The 21,869-nt window shown below is 43.7% G+C and overlaps 1 protein-coding gene across 3 annotated transcripts in view; it reads right to left on the reverse strand.

Moving 5' to 3' along the window:
- Positions 1–21,869, reverse strand: part of MYOF (myoferlin) — an 81,276-nt gene that overhangs the window by 27,769 nt on the left and 31,638 nt on the right. For all 3 annotated transcript variants that reach the window (XM_081192153.1, XM_081192155.1, XM_081192154.1), the window contains 13 exons: positions 20,783–20,865; positions 19,058–19,096; positions 16,757–16,881; positions 15,720–15,836; positions 14,965–15,142; positions 14,511–14,635; positions 13,318–13,424; positions 12,862–13,054; positions 11,528–11,680; positions 9,195–9,326; positions 8,421–8,584; positions 5,147–5,261; positions 4,315–4,420 (listed from right to left, as the gene is read on the reverse strand). In XM_081192153.1, the coding sequence (XP_081048279.1) occupies positions 4,315–4,420; positions 5,147–5,261; positions 8,421–8,584; positions 9,195–9,326; positions 11,528–11,680; positions 12,862–13,054; positions 13,318–13,424; positions 14,511–14,635; positions 14,965–15,142; positions 15,720–15,836; positions 16,757–16,881; positions 19,058–19,096; positions 20,783–20,865 (1,637 nt within the window). The remainder of the gene's footprint in view (positions 1–4,314; positions 4,421–5,146; positions 5,262–8,420; positions 8,585–9,194; positions 9,327–11,527; positions 11,681–12,861; positions 13,055–13,317; positions 13,425–14,510; positions 14,636–14,964; positions 15,143–15,719; positions 15,837–16,756; positions 16,882–19,057; positions 19,097–20,782; positions 20,866–21,869) is intronic.

Raw genomic sequence — 21,869 nt, forward strand, 5'->3', positions numbered from 1 at the left:
CATACCAGGAGAGGCGATCCCGTAGGTACGAGGGTCCTAGGCCGTATAGGGCATTAAAGGTTAAAACCAGCACCTTAAACCTGATCCTGTACTCCACCGGGAGCCAGTGCAGCTGGTATAGTACCGGATGAATGTGATCTCGCAGTGAAGACCCCATAAGGAGTCTCGCCGCGGCATTCTGCACCCGCTGGAGTTTCTGGGTCAGTCTCAAGGGCAGCCCCACGTAGAGCGAGTTACAATAATCCAGTCTGGAGGTGACCGTCGCATGGATCACAGTGGCTAGGTCAGGGCGAGAGAGATAAGGGGCCAACTGCTTAGCTTGGCGGAGATGGAAAAATGCCGCCTTTGTTATAGCTGTAATCTGCGCCTCCATAGAGAGGGAGGTATCGAAGATTACACCCAAACTCTTAACGGACGGTGCTGGCACTAATTGCACCCTCGCAAGAGATGGGAGTTGCCCCCTCGATCCCATATCGTCCCGCCCCAGCCAGAGGACCTCTGTCTTCGAAGGATTTAACTTCAACCGGCTCCCACGTAACCATCCAGCCACAGCTTCCAGACATCTGGTCAGTGTGTCTGGGGCCGAGTTAGGATGGCCATCCATCAACAGATAGAGTTGGGTGTCATCAGCATACTGATGGCAACCCAGCCCAAAACTCCGGACAAGCTGGGCGAGGGGGCGCATAAAGATGTTAAAAAGCATCGGGGAGAGAATCGCACCCTGAGGCACTCCACACACCAAGGAGTGACGCGATGACAATTCCCCCCCAAGCGCCACCCTCTGTCCCCGATCAGAGAGAAACGAGCGCAGCCATTGAAGGACTGTGCCCTGGATCCCCACGTCGGCAAGGCGGTGGTCCAGGAGTTCGTGATCGACCATGTCAAAGGCTGCTGACAGATCTAGAAGAATCAGCAGCCCCGACCCGCCTCGATCCAGCTGTCTGCGGAGATCATCTGTTAGGGCGACCAGAGCCGTCTCGGTCCCATGGCCAGCACGGAAGCCGGACTGGAATGGATCCAAAGCAGATGTTTCATCCAGGAACCTACCAAGCTGTTCAGCAACCGCTCTCTCAATCACCTTACCCAGGAATGGAAGATTCGAGACCGGGCGGTAATTGGATAGATCTAAGGGATCTAATGATGTTTTCTTTAAGAGCGGACGCACCACCGCCTCCTTCAGTTCCCCTGGGAATATCCCGGTGCCAAGGGACAAATTGATGATATCCCCCAGGGGGGCCCGCACCTCGTCTGGACACGCTCTAATCAGCCATGACGGGCACGGGTCAAGAGGACAGGTGGTGGGCTTTCCAGCTTGGAGGAATCTGTCCACATCGGCTGGAGATATCCGGTCAAAGTGGTCCAATACTGGACCCGAGGACAGTCGAGGGGCCTCCAGTTCCTTTATTGTATCCAAATTGGCAGGGAGGTCATGGCGGAACAACAGGACCTTCTCCACAAAAAAGCTCGCAAATGCCTCACAGCTGTGTGTCAGATTGTTATTTAAATTTGGCTGTCCTTCAAGGGACGTTAAAGACCGAATTATACTAAATAATTGCGCCGGGCGAGAGCTAGCGGATGCAATGGAGGCCGAGAAGTAAGACTTCTTAGCGGCCTTCACTGCCATCTCATAGGTTTTCATAAAAACCCTATAAGATGTTCTTGAGGCTCCGTCACGGGCACCCCGCCATACTCGCTCTAGCCGTCTGAGGTCCCGCTTCATTTTCCGAAGCTCCTCGGTAAACCAGGGGGCCCGGTTTCTGCGGGGTCGCAGAGGGCGCTTAGGTGCGATCTCATTGATGGCTGCCAGGAGCTGGGTATTCCAGCCCTCAACAAGCTCAGTCAATGAGTCGCCAGGGGGAGCAAGGTCCCGCAAGGCCTGACGGAATCTATCAGGGTCCATCAGCCTCCGCGGGCGAGCCCAAATTGGCTCGCCACCTAAGCGGGGTGGGGGTGGAAAATCAATCCTGGCTTTCAGTGCGTAGTGATCAGACCATGGCACCTTCATCGAGGGAGACATGATCACATCTATACCGGCGCCAAAGATCAAATCCAGCGTGTGGCCTGCTTGATGTGTGGGGCCCGAAACAAACTGGGAGAGCCCTAGTGTCGCCATGGAAGACACCAGGTCCAGAGCCTGTGAGGAGGGAGTGGCATCAGCATGGATGTTGAAGTCCCCCAGTACCAATAGGTTGGGGAACTCCAAGGCCCAGCCGGCCACCGCCTCCAACAGGCCTGACAGGGTGGCTGCTGGTGCGCTAGGTGGCCGGTACACCAGCCAGACAGCCAAGCTCACCTCGGAGCCCCACACTAGGCCAACACATTCAATGCCGGGGATCGATGGCGATGGCAGAGCCCTGAAAGAACAGTCTTCTCGGATTAATAATGCCACCCCTCCCCCCCGGCCCACAGTCCGCGACTGGTGGAGGACGGAGAAACCTGGGGGCGCATCTCTCGTAAGGTAACAGTTTCCCCTTCGCGTACCCAGGTCTCCGTCACACAAGCCAGGTCAACCCCCTGCGAGGTGAAGAAGTCTTGCAGGGTGGCGGTTTTTTTGCCTATAGACCTGGCATTGCACAACACCAGTGACGGAGGTGAGTAATCCTTGCTCACCCTACCTTCGTCCCTCGGGATGGGGCGCAGATTGGAAGGGGTACGAGCATATCCATATCTCGATCCCCTTCGCCTATGACATCTGCCCCCACCGCCATACCTCCCTCGCCCCACTATGGTAGCAATCCCAAGCCTCAAACCAACCTCCATTTACAGAATAGAAACAAGTCAAATCAAAAACAATTGTACCAACACAACAAATCCCCACCCCACTCAATAACCAACCCCAAACCAAACTAAAACAGAACAAAATAGAAATACATCAATAAAAACCACCGTTCACGGTGGGACAACAAAGTAAAAAATAAAAACCCCTATAAAACATTTTAAATATATAAAAACATATTAAGCATTTGCCGCGGCAACATCAGTGTCCTTAAAACAGTAGCGGTGGCGAGTGTGGGCCCCTCCCCCTAGGCCTGGAGGAGTGTGCCTACAGGAGGGAGCGGCCTTCCTCAACCATCACTGGCTTAGCCTATTGTGCAACCAAAATCATGGTTAAGGTATCTGCTTCTTCACCGCATTTTGTAGCCAAGGTTTATCCAGGTTTGTTACAGGTTGTGGTTAAGGACGAGAGATCCATGGAGAGGCAAAAATAGTTATTAATATTTTGATCACACAGAGAAAGCTGTATCAGATGAGGAAAAGGGTAAGGCCTTTAGACAAGCAAATCACATAAGTACTTAGGATGGGTTGTGCCGACAGCTTTGCCGGTATCAACCTCACAAAATAAGAAATTATAGCAGCATTTTACGGCTATTATGCGGGCATCACAGGATGACAGACAGGTGCAAACATTTAAGATCAGAGGTGCCACTCTCATGCAGTCCTCAAAGGAACTAGTCCTCAAAGCTAAATCAGCTTCAGAAGAAAATATAGCAACCCATAGTGGTAAGGAAACTCAAGATATCGCGTGGTATGCATAGACCTATAGCAACCAGTTTTCATTTTTCAACAATAGCGTACTACACACTCATTATGAAGGATATAATGGATTGGTCTAAGAGAGACACCTCTGAAAAATAGTAACTGTTCTACCCAAATGTGGGAAGTTTCATGGGGGGGGGGGAGCCAACCAACTTTCATCAAGGCAACAACATCCATGGCGGGAAGCTGACCACCAAGACCACACTATTCCTGAAATAGTCCCTGTAGAGAGAAAATGACTACTCCAGGGGTCAGCAACCTTTTCCAGCCATGGGCCGGTCCACTGTCCCTCAGACCATGTGATGGGCTGGACTATATTCCTTGGTGTAATTCTATGGGGAAAAAAACACCATTTACCCCAATTTTTCAGTTCATCTGTGTATTGTACATTTCCTAGAAGTTATACTGTTTTTCTAAATATTTTGATTAGACTAAAAATCACACCCAAACTAATGTAACTTATTTATTTGGGGTACAGTGGTGTACATACTGAATAAGCAAAACCAAATGTGTATTGATGCCCAAAAAGCTGTTTGTGAATGCCTATGGGTCACACTGCAGGACTTCTGATTTGTCCCCAATAGCTGGCACTTCACCCCATGCCATCTTGCCAACTCTCCTCCAATTTAAACAGATTTTGCCATGCAGCATGTAGAGGTCTGCATTTCGAGGAACAGAAGTTCAAAGAACAATTTGGAATGCAGAAACAGTTGCCTGGTGCTAGCCCACGGATTAAGAATCCGACACGAGAGGCATTCTGTCCATTCTAACCCTTACCTTTTTCATCCACTGCTCGGTTTATATCGTATATCCAAGCATCATCCTCCCACATCCAGCCTGGAGGACAGGTTATTTCACCTGGTGGTGGTGCTTTTTCTCCATTCTTTGAAACAGAAAAGGCAACACACGCTTACACACTCCAAGATAGTCATACTTAAAAAGTAGTAATGACTACACATAACACACATCTAAACTTAATAGGATTTCACACACACACAAAAATCAAAACAAAATTTTTGGACAACCTTTAGGACTTAAATCTAGTCCACAAAAACTGGTGTGGGGATAAATGTAAATGGTACAAGACGTTTTGTTGTTTTGGAGGCATGAGATCAACAAACGTTGACCCTCAAAAGTAGCCTTGTTGTTTTTACTCTAGGCCTGCACAACTTGGGGCCCACCAAGCCAAATGCCGCACACCAGCCATGAATTTTGGCCTGTTGGGTGCTGGCAATGTCTGTTATTCCAATCCCAGGCATGAATCTAACACAGAAACTATATAGAGCCCCTGATGGGTGCTTAGTAGGCTGGCTTTGGCTTTGGTGGATCAAAAGGTTGTACCTGTTTTACTGAAAAGATGCCGTCCTCTGTAGGAAGTGGGAAGATGCTATAAAATTGTATTTCCACTTCCACTTTGTATGATCAGTTCACTCCATTGCCTGCTTTAAATTTAGCGGCATGCATTCTGTTTTTATACTGCAATTTGGATTTTAAGTATATTTTGCTGTGAAAACTAACAATCTGCCTTAACTTACATGCATTGCAGCTGTAACCTAAAGAGAGGTTATTGAAATTAAACACATTGGCTCATCAAAAGCGTGATCCTCACCACATCTGTAAAAGTGTCTTCAGCTGCTTTCCATTCTCCTCCAGGATAGCGGCTTTCATTTTGATACACTTCATCAGCAAACTCAGTGTGACCAGCATCTGCTTCCGTCAGCAAGCTGTGAAACCAGAAGCAGACCTTCCAACTATTGTTAGGTGCCAAAAGACGTTCACTGGACACATTGCACTGAGAGAATCATGCTGTGCCCACCTGTCAAAGTGACTCACTGGGGTTCGGGAATTCAGGATCTGACCTATCTGCCAGATCCATTTCCCAGAGTCCCACAACCACTTAGGAACCACTTATCCACGAGCAGCTGCCACAGAGCTAGAAGAACGTTCAAACAAGCCACGTGGTCCCATGTGGGTAAGTGCCATGTGATCAAACCTTTTAATTTTTCTTCCAGCTGCCAGGATTTGAAGCCAGTTTGACACCCTGATTAAGTGAGAACTTTTACATAGCTCTGACTGCAGTCAACATTGCTGCCAATGAAATGCTTACAGGTTAATGCAGGGAGAGGCAAAAATTGTTTCCAGGAAGGGAGCAAAAGGCAGCATGTGCTCTTGTGGCTTATTCATGGTGGCTTATCATGGTTAAGAGCATATTTGCAGCTAGGAATGGAAGGATCTGCCAATTAAAGGTGTGGGGGGGACTTACTGGTTTGTGTATTCTTGTTTTTATTGTGTTTTTTGTGTTTTTATTTTTTATGTTGTGAACCACCCTGAAATCTGTGTATGAAGGGCTGTATCCAAACTTAATGAATAGTAATAAATAATAATTTTGGTTCTCCCATTTTCTCGTATTTTTTCTAGTCCTAAATTCAGTTCCCTACATTTGGCAGCAATTTTCAATTTTCTTGTTCAACATTTTAGTGTGAATTTCTCCTGAGAAACACCTTTTAAAATGCACTTTGTCTAACGTATGCTCTTTTGCAAGCACTTTCCCCTTATATAATGCATTGCGTATGGCATTTTCACAAATATCTTTATTTTTATGCACATTTTCCTCCAATATCTGCATTTTTGTAAACACTGGTTAGCTGGAGAACTGTAGTGCAGAAGTTGGATGTGTGTTTCAGAAAGTGGGGGTTTGACAGATTCAGTTTTAATTGCATATTGAATCAAATTTCTCCTTTGTTTGTAGCCAATGAAAACCCTAACATAGTTTTTTCATTTTACAGTCTTGATCCATTGGGCTGTGTTAGAGGAGAGCTTTAGGAGAAGAGGCTGACAGATCTAACACCCTTGTAGGCCACATCTGGGTAGTTTAAATAATAATAATAATCCTAATTTTTATTGGGACCACAACATGTGGTGAGGAGGGGAGGTTTAATCCTTACTTCTCAGATGTAATCCCACTGGAAACAAGCCCTCATGCTGCAATTAGAATAGGGTGTCTGTGGAATCTGTATTAGGATTTTCTATTGTTAATTGCAGCACAGCTAATTGCTAAGCACAACAATTAACACAACATATAGTCAGGTCCACAGTTTACCAGGGTGGCAGTCATGGAGAAAGTGGACTGTGTTGGAGTCTACCTAAGGGTGTTAGCTAATTGGGGTTGCCAATGTGACCCGGGCCAATGCTAACCACTCCGGTAAAGACTTTATTTGGGGGGAAAGGATGTTTCTCTGCATGGCTGGACTTGGTCCAAACCACATTGGCAGTTTGTAAATAGTCTCACTAGGTAGGAATCAGTGGCAACATTTTTAAATATTTTGAAATCACGAAGCTATTCCAAAGTGCTGAAATGCATAGTTGCAATCTGGAAACTATTATTCCTTTCCTGTCTCCTAGGCATCGTCTAGATAAAGAAATGGAGGAAGAAGGCAATTAAGCAGGCTGCCAGGAATCATTTGTGGCACTGAATTTACAATGAGCTATAAATGATCTGCAGCCAGTACTGTAAACTGTTTCTTCCATGGTACAGTGGATCACATTATTCCATAAAGCACATTATCACTGATGTAGCACACTCTTATTAATATATGCCTTTCAAAAACACACACAAAATAAACACATATATGCAATGTTATAAAAAATAATACTACAACAGAGGAAAACACCTCATACCAAAGATACTCAGCTATTTATAGCAGGGATCAAAAAGAGCCTACAACTGTTCTATACTGCCATCTGTTGGCCAAAATACAGTTTGTAGATTATTTTCCGCCCATTGAAAGGCTGCTTCTTATTACCTCAACCTGTCTTTCCATCAGGCTTCCCTTTCCTTTGAAATAGCATTTGAGAGGCACTTCAATGTGAATGAACATTCCGGACAGCATAGATTTCCCAAATTGTGCCACGAATTGGATCGGAGCAAATTTCACCTCAGATGGGGAAAGCATCTTAAGGCTGTAATCTTGCACTCCAATCGCCACCATCCTCATAATGGTTTATTACAGAAGATTTATTCTTTACGCCTCAGAGGTTCAAATCCCTGCTCAGCCATAGAGTATCACCGGGTCATCTTAGGCTAGTCGCCATTCCTAATCCAATTTGCAGGGTAGTTGTGAGCATAAAATAGAGGAACGATGAGCTCCTTGAAATTTGGGGGGTGGGATATTATTAATAAATATTTTGCTCCAAGCACTAATTAGAGCTTGATTAGCACAAGGTCACTGAGAAAGCCTAGCATATCAAAGCTACTTCCAACCTGATGAGGAACCACTGCGTCAGAAAAGTATGTATTCTGTATGGAGCAGGCATAGGCAAACTTGGCCCTCCAGATGTTTGGGGACTACAATTCCCATCATCCCTGACCACTGGTCCTGTTAGCTAGGCATCATGGGAGTTGTAGTCCCAAAACATTTATAGGGCCAAGTTTGCCTATGCCGGGTATGGAGCATAGTTTGAGTGTGCTTTACATGTTATTTAAAGAGGAAGGGTGGGACACAACCAGGAAGTATGAAACATCTGTCCAGACTAACTGTGTAAAAGCTTGTTAAAATGCCGTTCCTCTTTTTTAAATGGACTATAAAATAGTGACACATCCTGTAATGTAGCACAGACTGCCTTGCCTCCCCAAAGATGTCAGTAAAGTTATATTAACGAAATTACCAGCGTGGACCTATCCAAAGACAGGACTGACTCCACTGTTACTCATGACAACTATAAACATCTTCACTTGGGAGTTCCTAATGGAGCTGTTTTGTACTGAAACTTGGCATTTTATTTCCTCCCTCTCTTTTCGCAAGAGTTTTGAAATTTCCTTAGTGGGAAATTACATAAGCCCCTCCCTTTGTCTTATTTTAGAGGAATCCAAACAAAAAACTGACTTTCTTTCAGGATCAATGAACCAGTCGTCTTTCCAGTCCCATCCTTTGGGAGGCAGAAAGTACTCTCTCTTCAGTTTTATTTTTCCTGTGACATCGGAAAACTTGTGGCGGCCAACGAGTCCAGAAGTTCCCCACTTCCCAAACATAAGTGCCTGGTTTTCATACTGTCGAAAAAGTAAAATAAAATAAAAAATAAAGCAAGTGCATGGACTGCAGAAAAAAGTTTTATAAATTAAATATCTATCTCCCTGAATATGTATATATGTATATATGAACAGTATACGAAGCCTTCTGCTCAGTTAGACAACTGATTCCTCAGGGGCAGCACTGCCTACACCAGGCTAACATTTTTTGGCACATTTGAAATTTTGAGAGAGTGCCTTTAAAATAGTCTGAAAAGAGGCGGTATACCCACAATGCCAATTACAGCACCAAAGGAACCACAGATGATAAAAGTGATACAAAAGTCTCTTCTCTTTGACGGGACTGCTGGGGCAAAGGTTCTCATGTACATCTGATCTGGCATCTTAGGGCACAAACACTTGGGACGCTCTCCTCTGCACACACCTGTGAAATGAGTGGGAGCTGCACCGGCACAATTGAAATGGGTGCGCTTTTTGCATGACTCCCATTCATTTCAATGGTGCTTGTGCAGGAGAACTTCCTGGTGGACTGTACCATTACAATTCTTTGGGGAAGATGCAATAGATAAATAAATAAATAAATTCAAATCCCTGGGACCTTATCTTAAATAGCAATCTTTACTGCACATACCATTTCAGCAAAGACGCTAAATGTTCCTTCTGCGAAGCTATTAAACTTCTTTTCTACTGCACTCAAGCCAAGCCAAAAACTAATTCGCAACTGTGCGGGTATTTTGTTGCCGTTGTTTTTGTCCTGTGGATACTAAACAAAACACACACATACACAAAAGTGGTTACTTTCCGATGTGTCACAAGGACTAACAAAAGATATACAATAGAAATATTTGTAGCCTGTGCCCCAGTGACAGCTTATTGGCATGTATGTTCCTGGCCAACCTTTTCCTGTGCCAGAGGTTACTTCATAATGGTAGGAAAAGTTAAGGTGTTGAAAATTCAGCAGTGTCCCCAAACCAACTTTTAAATAGAGCAGTTTCCCTACATTTAGGAGACAATCACAGCCAGATTGTTAATTCTTTTCCTGTTATTCCATTCTTGGCTCTTATCTAACAATGTGTTTACTCCTGCCTATTTCTGAGAACTTGGCAGTACCAGCCGTTAGTATTTCCTCGCCATAAGTGGTCTGAAAAGCAGTTGTGTGATGTGATGTTTGCATGAGTGTATCCACCACTACAGATAGTGGGAGAGGGAGCCCTGACTACAAGAGGTCAACCCCCCAAAAAATGACTCACACAAAGGTGGGCAGCCATATGTTGGGGATGCCCCAGCTCTGAATTTCCTGCACCGGGCAGGAGGTTGGAACAGATAAGCCTATTCTGTGACTCTGCGCAGAGCTACAGCAGGCAGTCTTCATGAGAGAAGATAGGAATGAATGAAAGCAGTGCCAGTTAATGAGACACAACATGGTGCCAGAAGGATAGGAGCTTTTCTAACCTTACTGTTCAGCATGGGGAGGTGGTGAGTGATGCAGACACAACCATGCAAGCATATGGCCACTGACCCTAATGACATTGGCAGCCTGTGCCCATGCCAGAATGACTAACAACAACAACAATTTATTACTTATACCCTGTCCATCTGGCTGGGCCTCCCCAGCCACTCTGGGCAGCTCCCAACAGAATATTAAAAATATGATAAAACATCAAACATCAAAAACTTCCCTAAACAGGACTCAGCAACTGTTGCTTGCACAGCACTGGCAGTGGCTGTCTTATACACATGCACTTCTACCACCGTCTTTCCCAGCTAAAGGCAGGAAGCCCCCTTTCCTCTATTCTGCCATGCTGCACAGGTTTCACCTGGCAAACTGCTTCAACGGCCACCACTAACTGAATCATCAAGTCCCACCTGAGGCAAAGACACTGTGTGTTTACCCATCTCAGCAAAGCCAGGTTGGAAAAAGGCAGTCTTCCTGAATACAGGCAGAGACCGTTTTGCATGGGGGTTCTGTTCTTGACCCCGTGTGTAGATGGTTGAGTGTGCATAAACCACCCCGCCCTGTCCTGCCCCCTCTCTTCTGGGTCTGAAAGGATCTGCACACTGGCAATTGCACATCAATTGGATGCACCTAAAATGGTTGCCTCCTGGAGTCAAAACCCAGGGGTGACAGAGCTTGGGAAAGCTCCAGGTCGGTGGCAGCCCTGAAGTCCTCCGACCTCTGTTTGTCGTTTAGTCGTGTCTGACTCTTTGTGACCCCATGGACCAGAGCACGCCAGGCACTCCTGTCTTCCACTGCCTCCCGCAGTTTGGTCAAACTCATGTTCGTAGCTTCGAGAACACTGTCCAACCATCTCGTCGTCTGTCGTCCCCTTCTCCTTGTGCCCTCCATCTTTCCCAACATCAGGGTCTTTTCCAGGGAGTCGTCTCTTCTCATGAAGTGGCCAAAGTATTGGAGCCTCAGCTTCAGGATCTGTCCTTCCAGTGAGCACTCAGGGCTGATTTCCTTAAGAATGGATAGGTTTGATCTTCTTGCAGTCCATGGGACTCTCAAGAGTCTCCTCCAGCACCATAATTCAAAAGCATCAATTCTTCAGCACCCCGTCCCAATGAGCACAGCATTTCTGCCACTGGCAGAATGCAACTGCCTCTGCCTCCTGCCCACCACTGGTGAGAACACACAGAGGAGACACAAGCAGGCCCCTTCCTTGATAGATGAGTGCCTTTGGACTCTGAAGCCTCTGTTTATTTATTTTATTTATCACGATCCATTTGGTTATTGCAAATTAAGAGGAAATAGATCCGTACACAGTTTGTGTGCATGTACATGGAAAGCATAAATTTATTTCAGTGTTATGCTTTCAAGCATCTCTGCCAGGACTACTGTATTTCCAGTAGTGGCATTCTGTACCAAGCTGACTCTGAAAAGGACTGCTCTCCAGGCCACAGATTTGAAGGAGCACTGGAGACCTAACCATGTTGGGCAGACAAGTGTTTGGCTTAGGTTACCTTTAAGAAGACGGTCCGGGACTTCCCACAAAATTTCCCAGATGCCCCAGGAATTGTGGAATATAAAACCTCGTGGGCAGGAACGCGAGCGTAGGCAAGCCTCTTCTCCCCCCGAATCATCCAAACGATCACGTCAGGCATGCTGTTCTGTGGCTGTTGTTTTGCAATGAGAGGGGAAATGAGACAAAGTTTGTGTAAAACAATATTATTTCCTATTAAAAGCATTTGTAGACTCACATTTAAGGGGGAGGGGGAAGGCACGACAGATAATTTGCTCTAAAGAATTATATCACATTATACAGTAACAAAAAGATATGGCAGGCCAGCAGGCATTCTGGTATGTTTCATATATTGGCCAAGTTTGTTATTGAGTGTGCACTCAAAAGGAAGTTACAACCAATCCCAGGTCTCTGACGTGGGTGGCTGTATTAAACATGTAAAACAACAGGCAAAAACATTCTAATACACAATAGTTTCTGTCTTCAGCACAACCATATGCTAAATGGGAATAGAATATGGAGAATGTAATGCTTTTATTTCAAGACCGTGACACCTGAGTCACAGAATACCTTGTATCTACACTGTTATTCTTCTGGTAAGTTGCCCTGGGAATGCAATTCCACAAGCAGCTACCACCTCCAAAAAGTCTCTTTCCTGTCACAACTAGTCGCATCTCAAATACCAGGTGTCTCATGCAGATCCTCTAAAGGTGACCTCAGTATGGCCTAGTTTTCATGTAATGCTAAACCATGGTTTAATAAATTACGGTTTGTCAATTCACGGTTTGTTGGGCCGTCTAAACCCTGACCAGCCCTTTGACTGTGGTTTGCTTACTAACAAGACATCATGGCTTGTTGTTTACTTACAAACCTTGGTTTGTTTTAACTATGGTTTGGCATTGCCTATGACTCCTTCCTTTTTTCTTGATTTACTTCTTGCAGTAACTCCTGATCAGAGGGTGAAGAGGCACATTTGCAAGGTAAGAAGACCTTGGAAAAGCTTTGTGCGTCCTCCCTATTATAGTGCTGGGGTAGGAGAAGAGTGCTGATGTGGGAGGCAAAAATGCTTCAGTTTTTCTCCACGATACAATATTGAAACTAGCACTGTAGTGGGGAGCAGAAACACTGGGCACTGCTGGTCTGCCTGCCTGCCTGAATGTGCGAGTTTGCTTCTGCTTGCCTGCTGGAGCCTGTCCCCCTCCTGCCTGTATGAGTGATAAGCATGTGGCCTCTATGTGCCTGTCTGTCTGTTTGTGTACTAGCAATGCCCACCGCTAGCTTGCGACCCTCAGAAGAAAGAAAAAGTTAGCCCATTATCAATACAGAGAGAACAACCTCTTCAGATAGCAGTATTAATTTTTCCAGCCAATCCTCAATTTCTGTCAGTGTGGCCTTGATATCTGTGGCTTCGCTCCTCATTTTCAGAGCTGCCTCCTGAATCTGTCTGACTGATTTCTCCCGCAGTTTGTAGATCTGTGTATCGAGGACCGTGACATTGTGTTTGCCTTGCTGGCTTGGGAATTCCTTGCTGAAAGAAGAAATGAGTAGGCTTTCTTAGTAACAAACATACCAATCAACCAACAGTTTGTGGGAACGGCTGTGAAACCTGAAGTCAGTTTTTAAAATAACATCACAAACATTGGTGTGTAAGGCACCATGGACCCAAAGAGACTCTGGCTCAGGAGTTTTGCTTCCTCCCTGAGGAACTGGGCCACTTCTTAAGCAGAAGGAACCAATCTCTGTACTGACTTTCTGGGCAGTTGTGAAGAGGGAAGATACAGAGCAACTTACCTCAGGTCCTCCATAAGCTCATCTATTAGCTTCAGCCACGTTTCAGTCAACTGGTTTTCCGAAAGCTTTGCTTGTATTCCTGATTTTAAGGCTGTCAGGTTTGTTTGCTATGGATTTAAAGAGTTGGGTAAGTCCATATGTGCTACTCATTTGCAACCTTTTTCCCCAGTGAGATTCTCTCATCGGTGTTACAGAAAACTATTTGTAAAGCACACAGTCGGATCCAGATTTAGACATATTCAGAGCTGACCCACTGAAATCAATGGGGCATAAGCCAGCCATTGTGACTAACCTAAGCCTCATTTGTTACTTATTTTCATTTTCAAATACTCATATACCATATTCATAATACCAGAGTGGTTCACAAAATACACATTAAAACTATACCAAATACCTTTGGCATAGTTTTGTTCTGTTTTCATGCTGGTATAAGAATTTATACTGCTGTGACTGTTGTTATAATTGTCATTGCTGTAGGAAAATTGTGGAGAAGTCCACATTGATAATTTCTTTAAAACTTTCAGGAAGGTTAAAAACTTGTATTAAAGGTATTGGGGGCAGGGAGAGTTATTCAGCTGACCTCATGGCACGTGCCAGGCAAGCCTCCCAAGAGAGAGAATTCCACAAATGGGGAGCCACTTTCCAGAAGGACCTTACCCAGGTATCTGCTCACTGCACCTCAGATAATGGGGACACCTGGAAAATGGCTTGTGATGATGTTCTTATCAGATCAACAGTCCCAGCATATGCCTGTTAATACACTGCCATATGTGGAGAAAAGTGATCCTTTGAGTGCCCTCATTCCATGCTGTAATGGACTTAAAAGTCATGAACCAGCTCTCTGAATTGGGCCTGGAAATGGACCAGGAACCAGTGCAACGTATGAAGCATCAGCATAATATGTTCATCATGTCCAGGCCCAGTTAACAGCCTTGCAGCTGTATTTTAAGCAGCTTACATCACAAAAAACAACAACGTTTCTTGCATTTTTCACTGGACGAGACTGAAATTCTGCCTGCTGTGAAACCAGAAGCCCACTTTCTACCACAGTTTTGATTACATTGCTGAATGCAAGAATACAAATCCAAGAAGAAGCTTTATAACTTACTTACTTACTTACTTATTTTATATACAGCCACAACAATGTTGTATATATGAATTATGGGAAAGAGAAACAGTTGTGATTAACTTACCAGTTTTTCCACTATGGCAAGAAGAAGGTTCAAAGGGTCCAGTCTATGACTTATATCCTCCCAATATGAAGTAAGTGTCACCACTGGCTTCGTGTTTGCCCATGGCAGGTAGTAATAGAAGTTTCCTGGAGTGAAATAGGCACATTATTTGGGGGAATATGTCCTCTTACAAAAATATATACAATATACCTGTTGATTTCAACAATCTTTATTCACATTATTTCAACCAAGATTGGGCAAGCTATTTTTCTGCCTAAAGTAGAAAATGCAAATGAATATCTCAGGTTATTAGATATATACATATCTAAAAATAAATAACTAATAACCTGATGCCCTACAATGGCACCCAAAATCTGCCTTGCTCTACCTAATCATAAGTACAGATTTAAAAGTTAAAGCCCCCACCCACCCAAATATGTCTTTATTGCTAGCTTTGTGTAGCAGTAATACGCACCATCAAATACAGCCCGACTGTACTGAGTTGTTGATGCCAGCGGTTTGCAGGTGGTATCAAATTTATTGCCATAGTTCCCTATGCTGACTTCAAATTGGATGGCTTCACCAATATCTTGCAACATGGTGGCAGAATGGAACACGGCGCTGAGGCTGTACTTTCTTCTCCGCTGATATTTCTGTAGGTTCAAACAAGAACAGTGGTTCAACAAACAGTGGTTTAATTTTTGAAGCAAAACCCCACCTAAAATACATATAGGCACACACACATACATTTACCAGTGTGGAGAAACATTAAATGTCAAACGAAACCACACATTTTAAATGATTTGCTGGCTACCAATACAGTGGAACCTCGGGTTGCGAACGTGATCCATGCAGGAGGCACGTTCGCAACCCGCAGCGTTCGCCACCCTCAGCGCCGCATCTGCGTATGCGCAGGTTGCGATTCTGCACATGCGTGAGCATTGAAACCTGGAAGTAACCTGTTCCGGCACTTCCGGGTTCGGCACAGTGCGCAACCCGAAAACGCATAACCTGAAGCGTCTGTAACCCTAGGTACCATTTATGTGGAAAATAAATGCAAAAGGAGGCATAGTATTCTTTTCTGCCCACTCCAAAGATATGTCTAGGGGTGTGATTTGCCTAACCACCCTATGAGATCAAGGACCTCCGATTGTGTGGTGGGCCTTGCCCAAAAGGAGCAAGATTGAAATATTTAATATTTCACATATTGGGGAACAAAACAGCACTTACCTCAACCACTAGTACATCATCACTGGGTATCATTTCAATCTTTTTAGAAAGGGGTTTGCTGTCAAGCAGTGTGGTTAGTTCAACCAGGATCCGGCCTCTGTAAGATACCCCCTCTCCCTGAAACACAAACGCGATACTTCAATCTATAGTACGTAAGATGCAAAGCTAGTATATTCTTTAAAATTGTGAGTATCATCTGCACCCTCCAACTTGCATGCTTTATCACATCTCACAATAAAATAGGCTCCCCCCCCGACATAATTCAAGTCAACAATCCCAATTTTTCTACTGAAACTAATAAACATGGGTCATTGGATACAATTTTATAATATTGATCTTGAGCTTATTTGTTTATTTGTTTGATTACATCATTTGAAGATCCCTGTGTGAGTTACAAATAAGTTCAGTTAAAAGCAATAAGGTTATTAAAGTAAGTAAAACAGAACCACTTCTTTTGAGGCAGCTGGAATCGGGCCAATTAACCGCTTGGCAGGAAGGGGTGGGAAGATTTAATCCAGGCTGTTTTCGTGCCTTCCAAACAGTTGACTGATGCAATTCCAGCTTCTTTTACAGACCTAAGCACACACAATCTTAGCTGCTGGGGAGAGAGGCAAGCAGCAATTTGTGTGAGAATCTCCCAATCCTGTTTCTGCATGCCTAGGGCCCATAGATGGACTAGACTTTGCAAGATGTGCCTGTTACAAAGGGCCACAGTGGTTTTTGGTACCAGAGGAATAACAATATTTTATTTTTAGCACCAATACAATTTGCACGTTATGTTTGAAGACTACAAACACTGTGTTTTGAGAATCGGTACTATTGTTGCTTGAAAATGACATCACCAAATCAAATCCTTTTAAAAGGTACACATTATTTTATACATGTGATGGAGTGTTTGAAAGGACAGCTGGTGAAGGAGTCATAACACTATATTCTCAACTCCCTGCCAACATTCTTTCTCCTGCCATTGTGTGGAAGCAAGAGAACAGCAAAAAGCAGATATTTTGACGAAGAGATATTCCAAAAGATAAACAAACCTTTCCAGAATTTAGATCATCATATGGATCTGGGAATCCAGTATATTCTCTTGGACTTCCATAAAGGTTTAGATAACAAGGCCCAAATGTTGGTAAGAATCCCACTTCCGTCTCTCCGGTATTTACTGATAAGCAAACATCATGATTAAAACTTGTTGTATTAGGGGCTACCTTAAGAGGGTATAAACATTAACTCTGGATGCAGCAAACTAAAATGTTAAATGTTAGTTGTTAGTCAAATAAGAACATTTTATTCTATGGGTATAAAGAAAGTCCAAGTGCCAAGAATATCTCTCAATAGATTAACCATGACCCATAAACTCTTTGTGATTGGGCCATTTCTAATCCATGGTGACTAACCTGTGGTTCTCTACATGTTGTTGGACTCCAAATACCCTCGGTCCCAGCTATGCTCGGAATTGTAGTCCAGCAACATCTTGAGGCCACAGTTTCCCCACCCCCTCCTCTGGGGTGCACTGGGGTAAGGAACTGCCTGCCCCAGGGAAAATCTAGCCTCCCAAACAGGAACAGTGCAAAAATTTGGCTTCCTGCAAAAGAGCAGTGAGTGGGCAGGATCTATGGCAAGACCAGTTATGTATGTGGATCTACAAGGATGTCTCCATACACTTCAATGAAAGGAGCCCACTGCACATGACAGTGTCTGGAGAGCTCTGGGTCAGAACGGTGATGCATAAATTTGAATTTAGTCAAAACTTTATGGGGAAAGAACCCCATAGAATAAACTGGCTGTGCTACCTTCATGCTAAGAGATCTTCATTTATTCAAAAGAACCATAGCACTGAGAGATATGTGTCCTGTATTAACATCTTTTTTCAGGAGCCAAAGGAAGGCGATGTAAGCATAGGAGAGAACTACAGGCACAACCAGAGCTTTGATAGCTGTTATTATCAGCATAGATTCCTCTGCAGAAAGAAACATCCAGAAAAAACTCCAGCTATACTCATAGTTCTCTCGTCACTGTGCTTTTCTCTCTTCTTTAACTCCTGATCATAAACGTTAATGCATGACTGCTTTTTGCACATTAATAAAACTGAAAGGAGATATTAGTCACACATTCTATCTGAACTACTGGTACAATCACAGGTGAAAGGTTAGCGTAGATCAGTACACAGTTGTAATAATTGAATTATTTAATTGTATCAGATGTTGCAGCAGAAGACTAGTAGAATCAGTTGCTGTTAAATGCTGGGAACAAATATCCAAACCAACTCATAGCCCCCTAGAAACACAACCACAGCTGCTCTCCAAACTGCACAGTGAGAGCAATCTATGAAGGAGTGAGATCCAGAACTCTTCTTTTTTTGCATTTAGGGTGGGCAGATGCAAAGGAGGTTGGGGCTCCTGTAGTCACTAGTTGTGCGGAAGCAGGAAGTTCAGCAGGTGTCGTTTGCCACAATATAATCCCCTATGTTTGCCATGATAAAATCCCTATTATACATCACTATTAAAAGTGAAGGTGCACCCTCCTGTATTTCACCCAACCATCTTATTCACATTATTTCCGTAGCAGTGTAGAATTAGAAGTGTGAATCACTCTCATCCCACAATTCTTTATAATGTGAAAAAAATATAATCTTCTCTCCAAGTAAATGTGCTGAGGTCAGGCAAATATAAAGTTACACACTATATGTGTGTGCGTGTGTGTGTGTGTGTGTGTGTGTGTGTGTGTGTGATTCCTTTTTAAAAGTATTCACTAATCAGGCAAAGGTTTCTTAGAAATTTCACAGTATAATTACTGTTGCATAATTAAATTTTCAGTGCAATTCAGCACAGAAATGTGAAAATTTTCTGGATGAGAAAACAAAGTTTTATGGGTACCTTTCAGAGGCAGATCTTTAATATTGCATCTGTTTTTATGAAAAGCTTTTTAATCTTTGAGAAATCAGGCACAGAATTTGAGGCAAATGTATACTGCCTGTGATAGTTTTCATAGATAAAATCTGTTTATGTGCTCTCATTAAACACAGCAAGCCATTAACGGCCCAAACCACCAAGCACTGTCTCCAAAGCTCCTGCATATATCTTTAGTACTACAAGTTGGGGTATAGAATAAATTAAACAATTGCATGCAAAAATATACAGTAAAGCCATGCAAAAGTCAAAGAAAATCTCATGCAATCGTGATCCAATGCCCAAACTGTTAAAAATTATCATCATAAGTATCATCACAGCTGCTAACATTAATGTAAGTGTATGGGTTACACATTTCGGTTTAAAAGGAAATATTAGTTTGCGGAAAGGGCAAGAATTTGCATTGAACTCCAATATATGATTATGAACCTTCGTATGATGAAGCCCCAGCTCCCGAAGATGAAAACTCTATAGATTATAAAAGACAACACATTATTTGGTATGTAGTACTGTACAGAGAACGTACAACATATAAAACATTTAAATCAAAGTGAATCTGGAGTCTTGCTCTAAAAATAAGGCATGTCCTGATCCTAAGTCTTGCTTCTAAATCACATAAGTACTTAGGATGGGTTTTGCCGACAGCTTTGCCGGTATCAACCTCACAAAATAAGAAATTATAGCAGCATTTCACGGCTATTATGCCGGCATCACAGGATGACAGACAGGTGCAAACATTTAAGATCACAGGTGCCACTCTCATGCAGTCCTCAAAGGAACTAGTCCTCAAAGCTAAATCAGCTTCAGAAGAAAATACAGCAACCCATAGTGGTAAGGAAACTCAAGATATCGCGTGGTATGCATAGACCTATAGCAACCAGTTTTCATTTTTCAACAATAGTGTACTACACAGTCATTATGAAGGATATAATGGATTGGTCTAAGAGAGACACCTCCGAAGATTAGTAACCGTTCTACCCAAATGTGGGAAGTTTCATGGGGGGGGGGGGGAGCCAACCAACTTTCATCAAGGCAACAACATCTATGGTGGGAAGCTGACCACCAAGACCACACTATTCCTGAAATAATCCCTGTGGAGAGAAAGTGACTACTCCAGGGGTCAGCAACCTTTTTCAGCCATGGGCCGGTCCACTGTCCCTCAGACCATGTGGTGGGCTGGACTATATTTTTTGGGGAGGAAATGAACGCATTCCTATGCCCCACAAATAACCCAGAGATGCATTTTAAATAAAAGCACACATTCTACTCACGCTGATTCCCAGACTGTCCGCAGGCCTGAGTCAGAAGGCGAATGGGCCGCATCCGGCCCCCGGGCCTTAGGTTGCCTACCCCTGGACTACTCTAGGCAAGCGTTACATGCAGACTCATATGGCACTTTGTACCAATCAGGTAGCAGGACATATGAATAGGAATGTCAGAAGGAACTGAGCTGCTGCTTACCAGGAGGAAGTGGGACAAAGGAGCAGGGAGGTCAGTGCTGTGCAGGCATATCAGCAGGAGCATCAGATTGGCTCTGCTAATGTGTCTGCACAGCACCCAACCTTCCTAGCGCCTGGTCTCTCCCCCCTCCCAGCAAGTGGTCCTTCAGTAAACCTGAAGGAGCTTCTCCACCCCCATCGTTCTGCCTGGACACTGAGGTCCAGTGCAGAGGGTCTTCTGGCAGTTCCCTCCCTGCAAGAAGTGAGGATACAGGGAACCAGGCAAAGGGCCTTCTCAGATGTGGCACCCGCCCTGTGGAATGCCCTCCCATTAGATGTTAAGGAAATAAACAGCTACCTGATTTTTAGAAAACATCTGAAGGCAGCCCTGTTTAGAGAAGTTTTTAATGTTTGATGTTTTATCATGTTTTTAATATGTTGGGAGCTACCCAGAGTGGCTGGGGAGGCGCAGCCAGATGGGTGGGGCATAAGTAATAAATTATTATTATTATTATTATTATTATTATTATTATTATTATTATTATTATGCCAGGAGGCTTGGTATGTGATGCCACCACTCCTCTCCAACGGCTCCGTACATTGAACCTGAGTGAAGAAATATGATTTCTTACATTGTCCTTCCTTCTTCTTTCTTCTGTTTTGAACTTACAGGTGCTCCTTTGAAGAAACAACATTGGAAGAGAAACTACCTTACCTTCAACTTCTCCCCCCGAAGCAGCAATTTTGGATAGGCTCAAGTATGTGGTGCCTACGACATCATTTCTGGTGAGGCGATCCCTTCATGAAATGATGTAATCGTCAGTATTCATTTTAAATATTCAGATGTGGGTGTGGTCTTAAGCATATAAAATTGTAGTACTATATAGGTCCTGTTTTAACCATGTTCGGTATTGAAAATTGTATATTTATCACTAATACTACCATTATTATTTACTGCATTTGTAAATATATATATTGCCATGGGCAAATCAGTCAGTTTCTAGTTCTCTCAGTTTCTCATTTTTCAATGTTAAGGTCAGTTTACCACATTTCTGCAAAAATACCCCCCCCCCAAAAAAAAAGAACTTCTCACAAAATCTTTTGGCACTTTAGTACAAATTCCTCCTAATATATACATTTTTATATACTTTTGCAAGCAATTTCCCCAGATATGATGCATTTTGTATGTTATTTAAAAAAAAAAAGTATGCACGTTTCCCTAATATATGCATTTTAGTACACTTTTTTTTTAAGTTGGAGAACTGCATCACAGAATTAGGAGAAATCGCTGTGTCTCAATTCACATTTCGTTCCAAGAAGTATGAAGAAGAAGAAGAAGAAGAGTTTGGACTTGATATCCCGCCTTTCACTCCCCTTCAGGAGTCTCAAAGCGGCTAACATTCTCCTTTCCCTTCCTCCCCCACAACAAACACTCTGTGAGGTGAGTGGGGCTGAGAGACTTCACAGAAGTGTGACTGTCTGAATTAGGCAGACTTGCACTAAAATGCAAGCTGAACCAAATTTCTCCCCATCCCTAAGCCCAGGTCAGCAAGGTTAGGAGAAGACAACACACAAGGTTATCCTATGGCTGCTACACTCACCTATACGTCCGTGACAGGATTTCAGTTCCACCAGTGGCCATCAGATGGCACAACGCGCACTACTCAATTGTTAAAGGATGTACACATGTCTTTTAGCACCTTATAGAAAGGCTATGTGCCTGTATTACCCCCTGCCTTGACAGCTGACAACCCTGACAGCAGTAAGCCTAATGGACATAATTATCCATGAAACAATTCTAA

Source organism: Podarcis bocagei (genome assembly GCF_964188305.1).
Source record: "Podarcis bocagei genome assembly, chromosome: 4".
In the NCBI taxonomy this organism is placed as follows: domain Eukaryota; kingdom Metazoa; phylum Chordata; class Lepidosauria; order Squamata; family Lacertidae; genus Podarcis; species Podarcis bocagei.